The 19,581-nt window shown below is 37.5% G+C and overlaps 1 protein-coding gene and 1 pseudogene across 5 annotated transcripts in view; one reads left to right on the forward strand and one right to left on the reverse strand.

The window, feature by feature from the left end:
• The window catches only part of CTNNA3 (catenin alpha 3), a 1,791,515-nt gene that overhangs the window by 1,245,147 nt on the left and 526,787 nt on the right, over positions 1-19,581 (reverse strand). For all 4 annotated transcript variants that reach the window (XM_032252666.1, XM_032252665.1, XM_032252664.1 and 1 more), the window contains one exon: positions 10,253-10,456. In XM_032252666.1, coding sequence (XP_032108557.1) covers positions 10,253-10,456 — 204 coding nt within the window. The remainder of the gene's footprint in view (positions 1-10,252; positions 10,457-19,581) is intronic.
• Positions 14,090-15,037, forward strand: LOC116533034 (annotated as a pseudogene). Its single transcript, XR_004261048.1, has one exon. The product of XR_004261048.1 is annotated as a nucleolar protein 56 pseudogene (transcript).

Consider the following 19,581-nt stretch of genomic DNA (forward strand, 5'->3'; position numbering starts at 1 on the left):
AAAAAAATTACAGGATATTCAATTAGGAAGAGGAAGTCAAATTATCTCTATTTCAAGACTACATGATTGTATATTTAGAAGACCCCATCGTGTGAGCCCAAAATCTCCTTAAACTGATAAGCAACTTCAGCAAAGTCTAAGGATACAAAATCAATGTGCAAAAATCACAAGCATTCCTATACACAAATAGCAGACTAACAGAGAGCCAAATCATGAGCGAACTCCCATTCACAATTGCTACAAAGAGAATAAAATACCTAGGATTACAACTAACAAAGGATGTGAAGGACCTCTTCAAGCTACAAACCACTGCTCAAGGAAATAAGAGAGGACACAAACAGATGGAGAAACATTCCATGCCCATGGTTAGGAAGAATCAATATCGTGAAAATGGCTATACTGCCCAAAGTAATTTACAGATTTAATGACATCCCCATCAAGCTACCATTGACCTTCTTCACAGAACTGGAAAAAACCACCATAAACTTGATGTGGAACCAAAAAAGAGCCCACATAGTCAAGACAATCCTAAGCAAAAAGAACACAGCTGGAGGCATCACACTACCTGACTTCAAACTATACTACAAGTCTACAGTAATCAAAACAGTATGGTACTGGCACCAAAACAGAGATGTAGACCAATGGAAGAGAACAGAGGCCTCAGAATTAACGCCACATATCTACAACCATCTGATCTTTGACAAATCCCACAAAAACAAGCAATGGGGAAAGGATTCCCTGTTTAATAAATGGTACTGGGAAAACTGGCTAGCCGTGGGCGGAAAGCTGAAACTGGATCCCTTCCTTACATCTTATACAAAAATTAACTCCACATGGATTAAAGATTAAACATAAAACCTAATACCTCAAAAACCCTAGAAGAAAACATACGCAATACCATTCAGGACATAGGCATAGGCAAGGACTTCATGACTAAAACACCAAAAGCATTGGCAACAAAAGCCAAAATAGACAAATGGGATCTAATTAAACTTAAGAGCTTCTGCACAGCATAAGAAACAATCATTAGAGTGAACCAACAACCAACTGGATGGGAAAAAATTTTTGCAAGCTACCCATCTGACGAAGTGCTAATATCCAGAATCTACAAAGAACTAAAACAAATTTACAAGAAAAAAACAATCCCATCAAAAACCGGGCAAAGGATATCAACAGGCACTTTTCAAAAGAAGACATTTATGCAACCAAAAAACATATAAAACAATGCTCATCATCACTGGTCATTAGAAAAATGCAAATCAAAACCCCATTGAGATACCATCTCATGCCAGTTAGAATGGCGATTGTTAAAAACTCTGGACACAACACATGCTGGAGAGGATGTAGAGAAATAGGAACGCTTTTGCACTGTTGGTGGGAGTATAAATTAATGCAACCATTGTGGAAGATAGTATGATGATTGCTCAAGGATCTAGAATTGAAATACCATTTGTCCCAACAATTCCATTACTGGGTATATACCCAAAGGATTATAAATTGTTCTATTATAAAGACACATGCACACGTATGTTCACGGTGGCACTGTTTACAATAGCAAAGACTTGGAACCAACCCAAATGCTCATCAAAGATAGACTGGATAAAGAAAATGTGGCATATATACACCATGGAATACTACAGAGTCATAAAAATGAGTTCATGTCTTTTGCAGACACATGGACAAATCTGAAAATCATAATTCTCAGCAAAATGACACCAGAACAGAAAACCAAACAAGGCATGTTCTCACTCATAAGTGAGTGTTGAACAATGAGAACACACGGACACAAGGAAAGGAACATCACGCAATGGGGTCTGTTGTGGGGTGGGGGACTAGGGGAGCGATAGCAAGGGGTGGGGAAGTTGGGGAGGGATAAAATTGGGAGAAATATCTAATGTGGGTAATGGGGAATGGAGGCAGCAAACCACCATGGCATATGTATAGCTATGTAACAAACTGCAAGATCTGCACATGTACCCCAGAACTTAAAAGTATAATAATAATAAAAAGTTAATCTTACAGAAAACTAAAAAATAAAAATAAAATATTTCAATGGAAATTGATTTATGAAGATAGAACAGCCAAGATGATATGAGGGCCTCATAATTAACATTGACTAAAAATAGGCAAAAATCAAAATTCAGCTTGTTTTAGAAGGAAAAAAATTTAAAGTTCATCAAGTATTTAAAAGAAACACATTTGCAAACTAATGGCCAATACCTAGTCTCATGTCCCTCATTTCTTTCTTCCCACTATATTTCAAACTTCAAACTGAACTTCATGTATTTCCCACAGCAAACAACCTAAATAAGTCCCGCCCTGTGCCTTTGCACAGGCTCTTACCCCTTTCTGGAATTCCCACCTCCCTCATTTGTCTCATGAGTACCTACTTATCCTTTAAAAGCCAGCTTAAGTGCTTTCTCTCCACTGAAGCCTGATCTACCCCAGGGGAGTTAACCACTTATCCCTTGGTGGTGTTATTGTACTTAGTATTCACCACTATTACGGTTTTTATCATGTTCCTTTTCACGTATTTGTTTGATTCTCCTTGACAACTAAGACTGCAATTGTTGGCACTTTGAAACCATCACTTCTTAGCACAGTGCTTACAGAATTATGTAACTAGAAATTGCAATAACACCAATTGCATTTTAATTTAAATTTTATATTTTCACTATTACAGCCAATACAGAATCCGTCGGCAAAATGTGTTAAATCTCTCTCAAAATCCATCATATATATTCTTGTATACTATAGTCATATAGTTTCTAGGTGGCCACACCTCTCAGTTTGCTTGGGATGTCTTTTCGTAGATCAATTAAGGTCTTTTGACCATTTTAGAAATTTTTGTCTCTCACAAGTAACCCAGTTTTGGCCAGGTGCGGAGGCTCACGCCTGTAATCCAGCACTTTGGGAGGACAAGGCAGGCAGATGACCTGAGATCAGGAGTTCAAGACCAGCTTGGGAAAAGCGTAAAACCCTGTCTCTACTAAAAATACAAAAATTAGCAAGCCGTGGTGGTGTCCACCTGTAGCCCTTGCTACTCGGGAAGCTGAGACAGGTTAATTACTTGAACCCAGGAGGTGGAGGTTGCAGTGAGCCAAGATTATGCCACTGCACTCCAGCCAGACTCCACCTCAAAAAAAAAAAAAAAAAGTATCCCAGTTTGGATAACAAATTACATGTTTAATAATTTTCTAAACATTATCAATAGTAAATTAAACACTCTGTGAGGCCAAATATGCTGACTATAGTTGCTGACATAGGATAATATCTCATTGTTCAAGGGCTTTAAAAACAACCTTTTGATTTTTGCTATTAACTGTTGTAGTGAATAATGTGGTATTTCACCCAAATTCCCTTTATAAGGGATTCCCTTTTCAGCTGAAAATACCAGCTGCTGATGGTTCACATCTCTGTTCCTCACTGGAAACAGTCCTCAGTTGCAGGAACCTGACGCATCCAAGGTTACACAGCTCCTAGGATGATGTCCAATCAATGATTGACAGTTGCAGGAATTCTAAGGGTCCATTCCCCCATTTCAATATGAGACAATTCTGAAAAGCCATCCCAGCTTGAGTGTTCCCCATATGACAGCTGAGACTTACATTCCAAGTTGGCTTCTCTGCCAATCTGCCTTCTCACTTCCGTACATGTTGATTTTCTGAAAGAATGTCCCAATAAAACTTTTTTGTACTCCAATTTACTTTAGAGTCTCCTCTAGTGTACCTGATCTAAGACAGCAATCCCTCTTATTCTACTGTCAGCTTCTAACAAGGAACTGTGCTAGGCTCAGGACCCTTAAACTTTGTCCAACTTAGAACTAAAACTTCATGCAAGGATTTTTGATTCTTCTATATTTCTGTCATTTCTGCCATTCAATCTAGTTTTATTTTTATGTAACAAACAATTTTGAGTAAAGTTTGATGTTTAAAAACCCTAGCAGGAACTTCTAAGTATATGAGGAATGCCTAAACACTAAGGAGTAAAGGAACCCACTTCTTGGGAAAGGATCAGGTGAAACAATCCACAAAGTGAATGACTGACCTGCCCTACAAATATTAGAAATCATGGCTGTCTCTCCTGGAAGGCAACAGACAAAGGGCTCTCAGCTTTTAGGCTCTCTGATCAAGAGGATGTAACCTTCAGGGACTTTCACCCCTGTATTTCTCTCTGCATTTCACCTGTGTATTGATTGCTCTCTGCAAAACTTAAGTCTTGACACTTTAGAATATTCTTCATTACATTTTAGTTATTTTTATTTTATAAAAATTATCTCATTCTCCTCCTGTGATCTGGCTCTGATTGGTTTCCCTTTTATTAAAAAAAATTAAAATCGCTGCCTACTTTTTATAATTTCAGCTTTTCTTAACTAGTTCTGCAATTACATAGCTTGCATTTCCATGGGATTCTCACTATTAATTTTGATTATTAAGAGAGATGAGTACATTAGAGACAAAGAAGAGATCTATGAGACTCATTTATTTCCTCAACAGAGGAACCCAGATGCCTCCTTTTCCCCAGTGAGCACTGCACAAGCTCCTCTTAAACCCCAAAGTGGACATTCTATGCCAGGTTTACATGACACCAAACTTAACTTGTGAAAAAATATTCTGGAATCATTATTTAACAGTCATCCAGGGAATTAAGGAACATTTAGTAAAGGAATAAGACAGAAACCAGAGCAGCTCAGAAAAATAATAGCTGAAACAAAAAAGTTATTTTATTTCCAACACAATTCACATATTTAAATACCTGTCCAATATCTAGTCCTTAATTTAGGCACAGAAAATCAAAGAAAGAAAAAAAAAGACATTTTTGCCAATTTAACCAAATCCCCACTACTTATTATTTCTCTCAACTCCCAGCTCATTGAATTATCAGCTCCTATATTCCAGATTCAATATCTGAACCCATCCTCTTTCATGATGATGATTCCTTTATATCTTCTTGGACTTTGACTTCATGCTCTTATCAATCTAACCTTGGTTGATATCTCTGTTTTTGGCACATCCACTCTTGTACAGACCAATATAGGATTATAGGATACTATTTATTTCTCTTTCTTAAGTTATCCAGATATCTGTAAACTGAAAAAACATTGTCTCCAACCAAATCAACCACTCAAAAATCTGCTACCACTACAGAATAATGAAAACTGTTAAGAATGTAAAAATGTAAAGCATCTAATACAGTATGCTTGAGCTGATAATGATAATCCTCATATGCAAAAAAGAAAGGAAGGAAGGAAGGTAGGAAGTGAAAAAGGGTGGGAGGGCAAAGGAGGGAGGAAAAGAGAAAGGGGAGGAGAGACAGAGGAGGGGAGAGAGGGAAGGAGGGAAAGAAGGAAAAACATAGGCTGAAAGCTACTTTTACATTTTTAGGATTTTAATTTTAACCTGTCTCTTGTATTCAAAAAGCCATTGCATATAGGTCCTCCCAACTGTTTACCTTATCATCATGGGAAATAAAAATAAATTAATTAATTGAGGCCGGAATTATTTCCAAAATGGATTTTCAGGAGTGGGATGGAGGTCCTACATGAAAGGAAAATCCTATAACACCTCTTTGCATGTAGGCTTTACATGAATTTTCAGAATTTCCTAAGACATGGAATACATTAAAGTCAAGACACAAAATAAAATAGTTTTCTGAATAACAAAGCCAGTCCATTTGATTCTTCATTCACTTCAACATATATGTAATGAGAACCAACAATGTGCTTTCACATAAAACACCAAGAGAAGAATAAAGTGGGTAGATGAGAGGTCCAGAAATGCAGATAAATTCCTGCATGGAGCTCAGGCCTGACTTGTTTACTGTAGCAGCATTATCTCACACTCAATTCTAATAATCCCCTATAGTCATGTATCATCTAAACATTAACTTTGCTAATAATTATACATCATCTATCTAACATATCCAACCCAACTATAACCATATGATTTCAACCCACTCCCAGAAAAATATTCATGCTTGGTGCCCTCTTAGAACTCATAAACATGATGGCTGCCTACCTACAATTCCATTTCCACCAAATAAAAAAGATCACCATATAAAAATAATTGACTTCCTAAAGATCATTTCTTCTTCACAGGCCTCATTGCTCTGTCTCATTTATGAAAAAATTCCTTAATTATGTTATACATCAGAGAAGATAAACTAGCGATATAACAAAATCAGCACAACTAGCTTAGAAATATACATCCCTAAGTTTTAAAAGACAAAAGCTATATTTTCTTTGATCCTAAATATTTCCTGAAGTATATTTTTAATGAATAAAAATCCTGTTCTAGAATATGGCTGGATGTGGATCCAAATGCAGATATTAAAATGAAAAAATTTTATTTCTGGATACTTACACTGATTTTCAGAAAAGACTTAATACTTTGCAAAATAAGGCCTTTTATAACAGGCAATCCATTGGATAAATTTAGTAGATGCTTGAAACTCATTTCAATTAATGTCAAAGAGGCTGTTTCTCCATTACGTGGCATACACAATATGCAATCATTTCATTCATTCTTTCATTCAAAAATACAATTAAGCTTTTTCTAAATGCCATGAATTGTGCTTGGGGCTTGGGATAAAACTAAACAAAACAGACAAGTGATCGCCTGCATAGAGCTTAAACTGTATGAGGGCTGCTGTCTATAACAGATTTGAAATGAAAAGATTGATAATGATTTCACAGAGAAGACTAGGGAAGACTAATACTGACATAATGTGAGTCTCCCAGGGATGTCCACAATCAAATTCCCAGAACCTGTGAATATGTTGCCTTCCATGGCAAGAGGGATTTTGCAGATGTAATTAAGGTTAAGGGCCTTCAGATGGGATGATTATCCTGGATAATGTGGGTGGGTCCCACTATTCACATGAGTGCTAAAAATCAGAGAATCTTTCTAAGGCATGATCAGAGAAAGAAATGTGAGGTTGGAAGCAGGGTCAGAGAAATATGACCTTGCTGGCTTAGAAGATGGAGGCAGAGGGCCAAGAGCCAAGGAATGAGGGTGACCTCTACAAACTGGAAAAGGCAAAAATAATGGACTCTTCCCTAGAGACTGCAGAAAATAATGTGTTCCTCCAACACTCTGATTTTTAATCCAGTAGGCCCAGGCCAGACTTTTGATTACAGAGCTGAGAGACAGAAATTTGTGTGGTTTTCTATTGCACGAAGTGTGTGGCAATTTGTTACAGCAGCAATAGAAAACTAACCAAACATATATACATATGTATCCACTCATATAAATTTAACAGGACAGTATATATTAGGGCAAAGATACGTAATCAATACTGTTAAATAGTTGTATGTTTTGTCCATTATAGACCCATCTGGTCTCATTCCTTACTAACATGACAAGATGTTGAATTTACTGAATGTTGAGATTCAATTTTAAAAAATGATCAAGACTTGCTAATCTGTTTAAGGAAGCGAATTTATTTAGACTCAGAGGAGTCATATGGTTGTGTGGACTGAGCCTGAGTCAAACATAAGCTGCATTCATTTCTCACTGCTGAACTGCTATGCTGGACTCAACAGACTGGCAAAATTTAAGCCAAGTCCTGAAGCCCCCTTCACCTAAAGGATTAACAGGTTTTGATGAATTAATCACTTTAAATTTTTGTGCTTATCATCAAGCATTTACTCCATCAACACAGCTCAATTACAAAAGCTACTGACTGATCTAAGAAACAACTGGGCCCACCAAAGGAGATACAGTATTCCTTAAAATAGGAAGATGGGGATTTAAGTACCGGAGCCATCCCAAGTCTTTGAACAAACTCTGAGAAAGGTTTGAGTTCAGCTAGTTCCAGAAAAAAATGCATTCTGTTTCATTGACACTGATACAACAGCTATAAAGAAGCATTATTTGTGATAGAAACCAGGAGTGAAAGTAAACTTGGGCATGAGATCTGTAATACACTCCACAGTTTTCCAGGTTGGTTCCTGCTATTTAATTCCAATATTCATTAGCTCAGTCCAATTTTACCAGTTTAAGAAAACCATAAAATCACCACTATTTTGATGTGATATGTGTTTATTATATACAGGGCCGACTTCAGAGGCCTGCTACTGCACACAGGATCCCAATTTTAGGCAGGGGTCCCAGGCTTAGGTGTTTATGCTCTGCTACCACAGTCTTGAAATTTTTAACAATTTAACCTTTGAATCTTTGTAGTCCAGTGTGGCAATGAACTGCATGCCCTGGCTCATACGCAGCCCTGCCTCCAAGTGACTTCCTGGGATAGGTTCTCAGCCACCTGCTCTCCCACCCAGTGATTACTGCTGCCCTCTATTTCTTGCAGGGGTCTTGGCACAGCCTGGGGTGGATCAGCGTCATTTGAAAGAGCCATAGATACCTGTGAGGGTCTGTGGTCACTTTATAAGTACCTCTATACTCTAGAAATCTAACATTAAATAAAAATAACCTTTCGTAGGTCATGAGAGACTATGTAAGAAAGTTACAGCTCCTTTCCCCTGCTTTTTGAACAAGAAGCCTCACATTTTCATTTTGCACTAGGCCCCCACAAATTACATAGAAAATCCTATATCTGTTTATATCTATAAAGAATGAAATAACTTTATATTTTACATAAATTGAACTTATAATTTTATAATTTCTAGATAAACTAAATGTATATATAATGTTACTATATTTTATCTATAAAGATGAGAATAATAATTATAATAGTTTATAGATCAGGGGAGAAGGCATTTCAATACAGTATTATCTTCTGTGTTTTTTCATTTTTTCTGATGAATTACCTTGAAAAATCTTTAAGAATATATTATATGCTAAAAATGGGGATATTCTAGCTTCAGGCATTCTAGCAGGACATGTCATTATTAAAATTTTCTTATTAAGGAAAATACCTTACAACTTTGATTTACTGACAGGCGAGAGATTTCTGGTCAGGAGCCAAAGTCATCAAATATTAAGAGTTTGAAGGTACATCAAATGTGTTGAAGGGTCCTCAAAATGCACCAAATAATTATAGTGCATTTCAATTATTCACACAAAGTACTTATATTGAACAATCTCAAAAATCTTAAATTCATACCTGAAAAGTCAGATGCTTTGTAACTAATAATTCTCAAAACATACCTACATGAATCTTGAATTATTCTATTTATAAAAATGCAGATGAACAAAATATTCCTATTACAACTTTCCTTTTGTTTATCTCTATTATTTAAGAAATCTCCACAATCAATATATAATTGACAATATATCGATATTTTTCTCTTTGCTTATAAATGTTACCAGAACTTGAGGGGAACAATAGTTACAGATATTCCACAGATGGAGATATACATATTACATATATATATATATATATATATATATATATATATATAAAATGAAACACAACAGACCTTGAAATAAGTATTTTGCCCTAAATTTAGACATTTCCAATATTTCTGAGTGATAGCTAAAATTCCAAACAAAAACTAGACACTGTCACATTTGTAAAAGGTTAAGAGCTGCCAAAACTGCATGGGTGCCTCTAATCCCAGCACTTTGGGAGGCCAATGTGGGAAGATTGCTTCAGCCCAGGAGTTCGAGACCAGTCTTGGCATTATGGCAAAGCTCCATCTCTACAAAAACTACAAAAATTAACTTGGCATGGTGGCACACCTGTAGTCCAAGCTACTTGAGAGTCTGAGGTAAACGGATCACGTGAGCCCAGGAGTTCAAGGCTGACATTAGCTGTGATGACCCAACTACACTTGAGCCTGGGCAACAGAGCAAGACACTGTTTCCATAAAACAACAACAACAACAACAAAACATAACCAGCAAGGGCTCTCTACACACCTTCAAACATAGCTCATGATCCCTGTAACGTCGCTTTCATTGAATACTGACTTCTAACTTCCAATAGCCTTTCATTATTCATAACTTAGGCCTGAGCAATCTGCCCCTCTATCTTCTTTACATCTCTCAAATTGATGTGCAACTCTAATTTCCTTTCTCCAATCCTGATTCCCTTCTTCAGCTAATATTAAGATACTTCCACAAACAAAACAATCACCTGTAAATACCCCTGTGGCTCTGATTTCATCCCTAGAAACAGGCTGTTGTTCCCTGTAAATAAACAAGTAGAACTCACTCGGAAAACCAATCCATGTAAAATCACATACTCATTTGTAATTTATCCTATTTTGTACACGGAAAGTATCTCGGCATATATTCAAAGTACAAGGGAAGAGGGGCTAGGGATAGAAGGGCAAACCAGTCACCTACATTGTTCATGTACTCCGAAAGCAGATCCTGAAGAGCCTGGCGAATGGCATTGCATTCAGCGATAATCCGCTCCCGGTGGAAGTCCCTCGTGCATGAAGAGTCTGCCAGCAGAGCAGCCCCACTGATAATGGTTTCAAGCCGTTTCTCTAGTGATGGTCTTATTTCCTCCTCAGTCACTGTGAGTGGATTCAGGACAATTAAACTCTAAGGGAAGAACACATTTGTATGGTTAGAACTCCATGGCATTCCACTTTTATGAAAAGCAAATGTTATTTTGTTTTCACGTTTAGAATTCAGATACGATAATAAAGAGAACTTTTTACTGCCTCAATTGGTTTACACATAATGCTATGTAGTGATTATTATTCTGATAAATAATGAAAGTGATGCAATTATGAGAATTTGCTCTAGCTTCAGACCAACCTGGATTCAAATCTTACCATTCTCCCTCAGGCAGCTGTCTTACATTTGATGAGCCTCAACCTCTTGATCTATGAAAGCAGAGTATTAATACTGCCTATGTCGCTAGACTGCTATAAGAATAAAATAAATGCTTAATACACTGACTGACACATGTTAACTGTTACTTACAATAGTAACTTTTACAGACTGTACTCTTTATGCAATATTTTCATGTACCTCATCCTGAGAGCACCATGAGGAGGTGGACAGCAAGGTATTAATAACCACACTTTTCAGCTGATGATGAGTGAGGCTGAAAAGCCGTCTTGCCCAAGGTCATAGAGCAAATAAATAATGATGTTTGGACAAGTATTTAGGTCTTTCAATACCCAATTTAATATTATTTTCATTATGCTTCACTTTATATCATAAACTCTAGTTAACTTTAACACTAACATATCAAAGTAAATTCTGAATTTTAATTATTTAACTTAAAATGTAAAACTGCTTCTTCCTGTTCATCTATTACTACTTCCAGCTATTTCCAGCTATTAGAACCTGACATGGTATTTTTAAGGTTTCAGTTAGACATGTCTTTAGGTAATAGGAGTCAGGATAATCTACAAGCTCTTAAGAAAAGATGAAGGGTATGCTGTTCCAAGGGTCTTTTTCCAAGAGAGGAAGTCTTTCCAAGATTAGGCATAAGGTGAGAATTGAAGAAAGAGATAATGTAGAATAAAAGCTCTCTGAAGAACCCTTAACATAAAATGAAATGACATAATGATTTTCAGAGTGTGAAAGTCTGAGTGTGAATCTACACATAAACCCACAGTGAAGATATTATATCTTCATAGTATATAATCTTATGTATAAGATTATAGATATGTATATGTATTTTATATAGAGGTGTGTATGTATGTAAATAAATAAGTATATGTGTGTGTTTATATATAAAATCTTATACTTATCATTGTGTTACATTACATTCTGATAAATATTTGGGGATTGAAAGTAGACAGGATCCAATTTTAAAAGCCACAACTATAGAATCAAGCTAGGAAGAGAAAATTATTATAGAAAAAGAAATAATTTTTAAATGATTAAAAAATACTGTGTAATATTCTCTTACTTTAAAATATGAGGGGGATTCCAAAAAGTTCATGGAAAAATGGAGTTAAAATATAAAAATAAAAAATATAAACTTTATTTCCCAACAAAGCTCCATTGTCCAAGAAATTTTTGCAAGCCATGTTACCAGCCATTTAGTCCAACTCTAAAGAACTGAAGGTTATGGGAATTTATGTCTATACACTTTTTTACATTATTAAGTGAAGAAAAACAGGTGTCCTTTACAATTTTTTTATGATTAGGAAACAAAAAGGAGTCAGAAGGAGCCAAATCAGGACTGTAACATAGATGCCTAATAATTTCCCATGTAAACTCTTGCAAAATTGCTCTGTTTAATAAGAGCAAAGAGCAGGAGTAGTATTGTGGTGGAGAAGGACTTTCTGGTGAAGCTTTCCTGGGTATTGTTCTGCTAAAGCTTTGGCCAACTTTCTTAAAACACTCTTTTAATAAGTAGCTATCATTCTTTGGCCTTCCAGACAGTTAATAAAAAAAATGTCTTGAGAATCCCCAAACACTATTGCCATAACCTTTGCTCCTGATTGGCTCAATTTGGCTTTGACTCATTAATTCCACCTCTTGGTAGCCATTGCTTTTATTGTGCTTTGTCTTAGGGATCGTACTGGTAAAGCCATGTTCTATCTCCTTTTACAATTCGTTGGAGAAAGGCTTCAGGACCTTGATGTCAATTATTTAAAAAATTTCTATGGAAAGCTCTGATCTTATCTGCTGTTGATCCAGGAGCAACAATTTTGGGACTTACCAAGTGGAAAATTTGCTCAACTTTATTTTTTTAGTCAGAACTGTGTAAGCTAAACCAATTGAGATAACTATGGTGTTGGTTATTGGTTGTGCTATTAATCGTCAGTCCTTTCCATGAAGACATGAACAAGATTAATTTTTTTACTCACAAATTGATGTGGATGGTCTGCTTCCTTGAGCTTCACCTTTGACATCATCTCATCCCTAACTAAAATGACTTATCTACTTATAAACCACTGATTTCTGGGCATTGTCCCTATAAGCCTTTTATAAAGCATTGATGATTTCACTATTCTTCTACTCAATCTTCACCATTTGACGTTTGTTCCTGCTTCATTTTTCTCAGAATTCACATTGCTGATACAGGTTCTTCAAACTGATGTTTTATCTTTCTTAGTGCCTCAGACTAAATCCCACTCAGACATGTTAAAACAAGTTAGTGTGAGTTTATTTTGGTGGAAAAAATTGTTGAAATCATGCGTAGTTTTTTTATAAAACACATTCTTCATGAACTTTTTAAAGGTCCCTTAACAATGTAAAATGTAAACTAGAATACAGATCTGATACAAAATTGGTTAAATATCTTAAAAGCATGCAGAATTCTTCCTTTCCTAACTCTTTTCTTCCTATTTTTCTATTCCTCTATTGAGTCTCTTCATTTTTGTTTTACATGGTCAAAATACTTTTTTAAAAAAACAAGAAAGGAAATTAATTGTACAAAATGCAAATTTAACTTTTTTTTCTTTACCCAGTACATATTATTTTTGATGAAGCCCCAATTGCTACCATGGGCTTGGCCATCAGTTAAAGCTTCATTTATCTAAGTCTTCATCCTTATTTCGTTTGCCACTTTGACCACATATTTCCTTGGCTGACTCATTTAGTACAAACTTTCTACTTCAATGTTTCATAACAAAAATTAAATCATTTGAAACCTTTTTGGAAATGTACCTCCAATGTGACATTATTAAGAAAAGACTATGCGGGCAATAGAATTACTCGTTAATTGCTTTAATGCAATTAGAAGATATGATAAAAACAGGGAATATGCTCCTGCATTGTGATGACAGGAAAAGCTGGTTACATTTCAAATCTGTTCCTTGTAAGTACTGCAAGAAAAAACTGCTGTAATTTTAAGTGTTCTGGCTGTGATTGCATGTTAGCAAATAGCCTATATTGTAGAATTAGGTTGACTCTAGTTTCTGCTCCACAGGGTCACTCCTCAAACTATCTCAGTATTTGGAATTTTACATGCTTGACTTTTAAGATGTCCAATTCTTCAAGCTCATCTGAACTTAAACCATTGTCTATTCTGACATCAGATACCTACAGACAGGGCTCTTGATTTTGCCTAAAGCAATTGTCCTACTATTCCATCCTATAAAAGTTTTCACTAACTTTGTCAAAAAATCAATAAAAAGGCAAGAATTTTTTTAAAGTAAATTGAATATCCTGTGAAATGGCAGTGGATTTGTTTAAGACCAACTGAAATAAATTTTTACATCCTCTGATCTACCATAGCTATGTTAAAACATTATTTCATGATGGCCAGTCCTGGTGTCTGAGTGATTCCCAGGGCCCAGCAAAGGGACCAAGTCTCCAGAGCCCTGAAGACAAGGGGTAACACACCAAAATATGGACTCATTTTCCACTCCACCTTCATTGGCCGAGCAGCTGCCAAGAACAAGGGCCGCATCTCCCGATACCTGGCAAACAAATGCAGTATTGCCTCACGAATCGATTGCTTCTCTGAGGTGCCCACGAGTGTATTTGGGGAGAAACTTCGAGAACAAGTTGAAGAGCGACTGTCGTTCTATGAGACTGGAGAGATTCCACGAAAGAATCTGGATGTCATGAAGGAAGCAATGGTTGAGGCAGAGGAAGCGGCTGCTGAGATTACTAGGAAGCTGGAGAAACAGGAGAAGAAACGCTTAAAGAAGGAAAAGAAACGGCTGGCTGCACTTGCCCTCGCATCTTCAGAAAACAGCAGTAGTACTCCAGAGGAGTGTGAGGAGGCAAGTGAAAAACCCAAAAAGAAGAAGAAAAAACAAAAGCCCCAGGAGGTTCCTCAGGAGAATGGAATGGAAGACCCTTCTACTTCTTTCTCTAAACCCAAGAAAAAGAAATCTTTTTCCAAGGAGGAGTTGATGAGTAGTGATCCTGAAGAAACCACTGGCAGCCCCAGTCTTCCCAAGAGGAAGAAATCATCACCCAAGGAGGAAAATGACCCGGAAGAGGCAGGCAACAGAAGTGTCTCCAAGAAAAAGAGGAAATTCTCCAAAGAGGAGCCAGTCAGCAGTGGACCTGAAGAGGCTACTAGCAGCAAGAGCAGCTCCAAGAAGAAGAAAAAGTTCCGTAAAGAAGCCCAGGAAGATTAGAATGCAAATGGACATTCTCTGGGAGGCGGGGCGTACCATAGCCCAAGGTGACATTCCCCACCCTGTGTCCTGTTCCCCAATAAAAACAAACTCACAAAAAAAAAAAAAAAAAAAAAAACATTATTTCAGTAAATTTTCATGGCACTAATTACATGGAAGACAAACAATAGGATGCTGTTTTTTAGGATGCTGCTCCATTGGAATAGAAAATATTTTTTTTCTTTTTTAAAGTTCCATTCAATGTACATTTACCACTTTAATACTTTGCTGACAGAACAATATTTTTTTTTAATGTAAGAGTCCCAACTCCATATTCTTCTATTGGATTGCTTTGTTTAAAAGAGTAAGTAGGTAGATCCAAGATGACCAAATAGGAATAGCTCTAGAGTGCAGTTCCCAGCAAGAACAATGCAGAGAGTGACAGATCACCGCATTTCCAAATGAGTTTTCACTGCCCACAGACCAGGAAATTCCCGGGCTGAAAAGCACCACAAATTTGCAGCACAGATATTTCAGCCGGTGCCCCAGGTTGGCGCACAGGAACTCAAACAAGTCTAGGCAGCCGTTTTAACTGGTGCCTGGAATGACTGAGACACAGAGCCACCCATTCAACTGAAAGGGTGGGGCTGAGACAGGCAGCCAGGTGATCTGGCTCAGTGGACACCACCCCCACAAAATAAGCAATCTGAAATGCTGTGGATTGAGAGTATTGTAGCAAGCACAGCTGGACCCAGAATGGTCCAGCTCCATGGGGGGAAGGGCATCTGCCACTACCAAGGCAGCCACCAATACCCAGGCAGTTCTAACTGTGCCTCTATAAAAAACACCTCAAGGAAGTTCACACAGCAGCTGGGCAGAGCCCGCAGCACCTCAGCAACGCCTCTGCTGACAGACTGTGCCTACACTAGCTCTATGCCGGGAAAAGCATCTGTAAAAAAAGGCAGCAGCATGTCAGGAACTTATAAAGAAAGCCCGGCATTCGTAGGACAGAGCACCTGGAAAAAGAGGTGGTTATGAGTTCTGCTGCAGCAGACTTAAACGTACATGCCCAGCAGCTCTGCATGCAACAACAGAGCTCCCAGCACAGCTCTTGAGCTCCTAAAAGGGACAGAGTGTCTCCTCAAGCAGCTCCCCGATCCCCATAAACCCAAAGAGACACCTCATAAAGGAGAGCTCAGGCCAACACCTGGTGGGTACCCTTCTAGAATGAAGATAACAGAAGAAATCGGCAGCAACCCTTACTGTTCTGCAGCCACTGCAGGTGAGCCCCAGGCAAGCAGGGTCTGGAGTGGACCTCCAGCAGTCCTGCAACAGAGGGGCCTGACTATTAGAAGGAAAACTAAGAAACAGAAAGAAATAGCTTCAACATCAACAAAAAGGACATCCACTCAGAGGCCCAACCCAAAAATCATCCACTACAAAGACCACAGGTAGATAAAGCCACAAAGATGGGAGAAACCAGTGCAAAAATGATGAAAACACCAAAAACCAGAACGACTCTCCTCCTCCAAGGGATCACAATTCCTCATCAGCTGGGGATCAAAGCTGGATGGAGAATGAATCTGATGAACTGATAGAAACAGGTTTCAGAAGGTGGGTAATAACAAACTTCTCTAAGCTAAAAGAACATGTGCTAACCCAATGCAAAGAAACTAAGAACCTTGAAAAAAGGTTAGATGAAATGCTAACTATAATAAACAGCTTTTAGAAGGACATAAATGACCTGATGGAGCTGAAAAACACAGCACGAGAACTTCACAAAACATACACAAGTTTCAATAGCCGAATTGACCAAGCAGAAGAAAGGATATCAGAGATTGAAGATCAACTCAATGAAATAAAACGAGAAGACAAGAGTAGAGAAAAAAGAGTGAAATGAAATGAACAAAGTCTCCAAGAAATATGGGATTATGTGAAAAGACCTAATCTACTTTTGATAGGTGTACCTGAATGTGATGGAGACAACAAATCCAAGCTGGAAAACACTCTTCAGGATATCATCGAGGAAAACTTCCCCAACCTAGCAAGGCAGGCCACCATTCAAGTCCCAGAAAAACAGAGAACACCACAAAGACATTCTTCAAGAACAGCAGCCTCAAGGCACATAAACGTCAGGTTCACCAGGGTGGAGGTGAAGGAAAAAAATGCTAAGGGCAGCCAGAGAGAAAGGTCAGGTTATCCTCAAAGGGAAGCCCATCAGACTCACTCACAGTGGATCTCTCAGCAGAAACCCTACAAGCCAGAAGACAGTGGGGGCCAATATTAAACATCCTTAAAGAAAACAACTTTCAATCCAGAATTTCGTATCCAGCCAAACTAAGCTTCATAAGCAAAGGGGAAATAGAACCCTTTACAGACAAGCAATTGCTCAGAGATTTCATCACCACCAGGCCTGCCTTACAAGAGCTCCTGAGAGAAACACTAAACAACCAGCTAGTATCAAAATGTCAGAATTAAATCCATGCATAACAATATTAACCTTAAATGTAAATGGGCTAAATGCCCCAATCAAAAGACACAGACTGGCAAACTGGATAAGAAGTCAAGACCCATCAGTGTGCTGTATTCAGGAGACCCATGTCATGTGAAAATACAAACATAGACTCAAAATAAAGGGATGGAGGAAGATTTACCAAGCAAATGCAAAGTAAAAACAAGCAGGGGTTGCAATCCTAATCTCTGATAAAAACAGACCTTAAACCAACAAAGATCAAAGGAGACAAAGAAGGGCATTATGTAATGGTAAAGGGATTAATGCAACAACAATAGCTAACTCTCCTACATATATATGCACCCCATACAGGAGCACCCAGATATATAAAACAAGTTCTTAATGACCTACAGAGAGACTTAGACTCCCACACAATAATAGTAAGAGACTTTAACACTCCACTGTCAACATTAGACAGATCAACAAGACAGAAAATTAACAAGGATATCCAGGACTTGAACTCTAATCAGGTCCAAGCAGACCTAATAGACATCTACAAAAACTCTCAACCCCAAATGCACAGAAAATACATTCTTCTGAGCACCACATTACACATACTCTAAAACTGACCACATAATTGGAAGTAATCACTCCTTAGCAAATGCAAAAGAATGGAAATCATAACAAACAGTCTCTCAGACCACAGGGCAATCAAATTAGAACTCAGAATTAAGAAACTAACTCAGAACCACAAAACTTCATGGAAACTGGCTCCTGAATGTCCACTGGATAAACAATGAAATGAAGGCAGAAATAAAGATGTTCTTTGAAACCAATGAGAATGAAGACACAACATACCAGAATCTCTGGGACACATTTATAGCAGTGTCTAGAGGGAAATTTATATCAATGAATGCACACATGAGAAGCAAGAAAAGATCTAAAATCAATAACCTATCATCAAAATTAAAAGAGCTCGAGGAGCAAGATCAAAAAAACTCAAAAGCCAGAAGACAAGAAATAACTAAGATCAGAGCAGAACTGAAGGAGACAGAGACACAAAAAGCCCTTCAAAAAAAATCAGTAAATCCAGGAGCTGGTTTTTTAAAAGATCAACAAAACAGCCAACAGCTAGCCAGATTAATAAAAAAGAAAAGGGAGAAAAATCAAATAGATGCAATAAAAAATGATAAAGGGGATATCACCATTGATTCCACAGACATACAAACTACAATCAGAGACTGCAACAAACAACTCTATGCACATAAACCAGTAAACCTGGAAGAAATGGATAAATTCCTGAACACTTGCACCCACCCAAGCCTAATCAGGAATAAGTCGAAACCTTGAACAGACCAATAACAAAGGCTGAAGTTGAGGCACCAATTAATAGCCTATCAACCAAATAAAGCCCAGGTCCAGATGGGTTCACAGCAGAATTCTACCAGACATACAAAGAGGAGCTGGTACCATTCCTTCTGAAACTATTCCAAAGAATACAAAAAGAGGGAATCCTTCCCAAATCATTTTATAATACCAACATCATCCTGATACCAAAACCCAGCAAAGACTCAACAAGAAAATAAAACTTCAGGCCAATATCCATGATGAACATAGATGCAAAAATCTTCAATAAAATACTGGCAAACCAATTGCAACAGCACAGCAAAAAGCTTATCCATCATGATCAAGTAGGATTCATCCCAGGGATGCAAGGCTGCTTCAACATACGCAAGTGTACAAACATAATTCACCACATAAACAGAACCAAAGACAAAAACCACATGATTATCTCAATAGATGCAGAGAAGGCCTTCAACAAAATTCAACAGCCCATTATGCTAAAAACTCTCAATAAACTATGTATTGACAGAACATATCTCAAAATAATAAAAGTTACTTTTGAAAAACCTACAACCAATATCACACTGAATGGGCAAAAACTGGAAGCCTTCCCTTTGAAATATGGCACTAGACAAGGATGCCCTCTCTCACCACTCCTATTCAATATAGTATTGGAATTTCTAGCCAGAGCAATCAGGCAAGAAAAAGAAATAAAGGGTATCAATCAGGAAAGGAGGAAGTCAAATTGTCTTAGTTTGCAGATGACATGATTTCATATTTAGAAGACCCCATCATCTCAGCCCAAAATCTCCTTAAGATGATAAGCAACTTCAGCAAAGTCTCAGGATACAAAATCAATGTGCAAAAATCACAAGCATTCCTATACA

The sequence above is a fragment of the Sapajus apella genome, unplaced genomic scaffold (assembly GCF_009761245.1).
Source record: "Sapajus apella isolate SASKATOON/1434 unplaced genomic scaffold, GSC_monkey_1.0 scaffold78, whole genome shotgun sequence".
Taxonomy (NCBI): domain Eukaryota; kingdom Metazoa; phylum Chordata; class Mammalia; order Primates; family Cebidae; genus Sapajus; species Sapajus apella.